Genomic DNA, 2,982 nt, shown 5'->3' on the forward strand with positions numbered 1-2,982 from the left:
TTACCCATACGTAAGTATCAAAAATATAGTGCAATAATAGCAAAATTCAGATCTCTCAGATTCATGTTCCTTATGAATATTTTCTAAAACAAAAAGAAAACTATGTGTAGACTTATTAAGAGATTATATTTTCACTAAGAAAGAGAGAAAGAGATTACTTACTTTCGTTATTTAGTTTATCGCAGATATTAGATAATTTGAACTTGAAGAAATTATTCATACCTACTAAGGGTATTTTGGGGAATAATCTTTTGAATATTGTTGATTCTACATTAGTTTTAATATTGCGATGCAAGGACGCGAACATAAATCCTAAGGAATGTTTTTTTAATTTCACTTCGTTCTTAAATAACTTTAGTCTTGCTTCAATTCGCTCCTCTGTGTTACACTCCTTTCTTAAAACTGTGACCCACGTCTGTATAGAACCAGTAATCATTATACACCTTGGCGCATTTATAAATTGATCCGTCATTATATTTTTAATATAACTAATGTATACATATGGTTTCTGTATCAAACGTAATATATCTTCATTGTAACTCTGACAGAAATACATAACAATTACTTCATTTCCAATGCTGAATATATGCAAAAAAAAAATATGTGTTAGCAAGTTGGCAATTGTTGTACAACAGTTTGACATATTTAAATAATAAACTTTGATATGTATTATTGCAGTATTAAATATAAATTATACCTTCTTTGCATTGATTCCCAATGTTCTTCTAATATTGAACTATTCCAATCATTACAAAATAACAAAAAACATGTAGATGTTTCGTGATTTGGCATAGATGTTTTATGATTAATGATTGTCCTCATCATCTCCTGATATACAGTATTCGATGCGCTACAAAGTCGCAATCGAAACGATGCTATTGTAACGTTTGAGATACGAGGCAAAAATGCGCATATCACTTTTGGAATTAGTTGCATCTGTTTAGTCGTATTAATAGTTTTACCAAAAAAAAGTGCAGTATCATAACGTTTGGATATTAAATGGTGAAATAATCGATCTTAAACACAAACAAAAAATTGATTTTAACAGTTTCAGATTATTCTATAATAACTCACAGGAAAAAATAAATGAAAGGATTAGTATCAAAATGGTATTAAAATATTTAAAAAGTACTTTATCGCAATTTAAAATAAAATATTTGCTATTTGTTGATGAGATCTTCAACTTTTTGTAATTACTTATTTGTATAATATAAGAGAATATAAAAAATATTAAACATATACCTTCTATATATGTTTCACAATATATATCATTAAATGTATCACAATATATATCATTAAATGTATCACAATATATATCTTTGTACTCTAGTTCAGTACTAACAAAACAGAAACAGAATGATGGTTCAATTCTTAGATTCTTGATCAAATGATTTAACAAATCGCTGTCTTCGTTAGAAGATATAAAGCAAGGATTTAGTCTTGTCGATTTTTCGTCATTCGCAGCTTCTAACCAAGATCTTGAAAAAAAAAATTATATTATAATTTCGTGTTTAAATTTATTGTATCCAATTTAATTGTTACACGGTACGTATTTTGCATTCATGGCGTACAGAAAATGATTCAATAAAGACAGTTAAATATTGATCGCGTTTAGCAGACTCAATTGTTGCGAACGGATCTGTGAGCGCTCGCTGCTATTAGTGTATTCTTTTAAATCATTCAATGTGGTAGCGAGCGCTCACGAATCCGCAACCGTTGAGTCTGCAGAACGTGACTTACGTGATAATTACTATTATCATTGATATTTTTATCATAATTAAATTTTTAACACGTTCCATGCCACGTCAATTTTACATGACTGAACCACCACACCACGTCCTCAGTGACCCACGATATTTTTGTTTGTGTTTGTCTTAATAAGTTATATTATAAAATAAATATTTTAATTGAGCGCATTAAATCTCGAGACCTGAGGTAGTGTCTCGGCGTTAAGACACTAATGCGGGGTCTACAATAGAAATCGTAACGGTCGTAGGGTCTTAAGTCATAGAAAATTGACCAATCACAGTTGATTATTCTTCTCATATTCGACTGTGATTGGTCAATTTTCTACGACTTAAAACCCTACGACTGCTACAACTTCTATTGTAGACCCCGCATAAATATATCAATGTACGATCGGTAATACAGGTGGTCTGAATGGAAAGTTTAATAAGTTACAACTTTCCATTAGTCGTAAGTTAGACTTTCCGTTAGATTTTCCATTAGACTTTCCGTCTAACCTATCTAACATGTACTATCGATGATGCACGTGGCATGAAACATGTTGAAAACATGACGTGAAACATTATAAAAATTATTCGTAATTATTATTATTTAAGTCAAATTTTATATCCATTCAAGTACACATGCTATAGAAAATATATTCATTCCACTTGCAATTAAACAAATGTTTAGAATTTAATTTAGAATTAAGTTAAGCATGAATCATTAACCTGATTCACATGCTCGGAAACATTTCGCATGTGCTCGGCACACACCCTTGTTTCTTATTAAAGTGAAACAAGGATAAAACTCTTAAAAGCATTGTAAGTAGTGAATTATGAGTGTGAATCAGATCGCGATCATTAATAAATCATCGGTGTGTACCTGCAAACCATTGCAGCATTCGTCAGATCCCTGCTATTCAAATATTCAAAAATTAATCTAAGAACATCGTACGGTAATATACTAGAAATCAGTGTATTTTTGTTGTTCTGCGTTGCATCTTCATGGTTTTTGATACTAAGTTCTCCTTTCCTCATTATTAATCTTTTTCAGTTTGAAACTTTCAGTGATTACGGTTTCAACGAGGTACTAGAGGTGCTCTCCAGCAAAAGACACAGATGACACAGGCTGCGGTCCACTCAAGAAGACTAGAACCAGGAGAGTCAACTCGTGCCAATAGCGGTAGTGGGGGTGAGGCAAAAAGTGGCGACGGATAACTTCCCCCACTCTTGCGCTTCATTAGTCCTCTCTGTC

General features: G+C 31.7%; 1 protein-coding gene across 1 annotated transcript; it reads right to left on the reverse strand.

Annotated features, from left to right (window-relative positions):
• On the reverse strand, positions 1–2,765 carry LOC108721845 (uncharacterized). Its single transcript, XM_018446617.1, has 4 exons — positions 2,611–2,765; positions 1,343–1,478; positions 163–415; positions 1–83 (listed from the first exon to the last, which is right to left on the reverse strand). Exons 1-4 carry the CDS (start codon positions 2,763–2,765, stop codon positions 1–3), a joined length of 627 nt encoding a protein of 208 aa, XP_018302119.1.
• Between the last annotated feature and the right edge of the window lie 217 nt (positions 2,766–2,982).

Source organism: Mycetomoellerius zeteki, unplaced genomic scaffold (genome assembly GCF_001594055.1).
Source record: "Mycetomoellerius zeteki isolate Tzet28-1 unplaced genomic scaffold, Tzet1.0 scaffold186, whole genome shotgun sequence".
NCBI classification, from domain to species: domain Eukaryota; kingdom Metazoa; phylum Arthropoda; class Insecta; order Hymenoptera; family Formicidae; genus Mycetomoellerius; species Mycetomoellerius zeteki.

Coding starts and splice junctions, on each gene's coding strand:
- LOC108721845 (XM_018446617.1), bottom strand. CDS start 2,765: ATGAGGAAAGGAGAACTTAGTATCAAAAACCATGAAGATGCAACGCAG. Junction 1,479..2,610: donor AATGCTGCAATGGTTTGCAG/GTACACACCGAT, acceptor TTTTTTTTCAAG/ATCTTGGTTAGAAGCTGCGA. Junction 84..162: donor CGATAAACTAAATAACGAAA/GTAAGTAATCTC, acceptor TTTTTGTTTTAG/AAAATATTCATAAGGAACAT.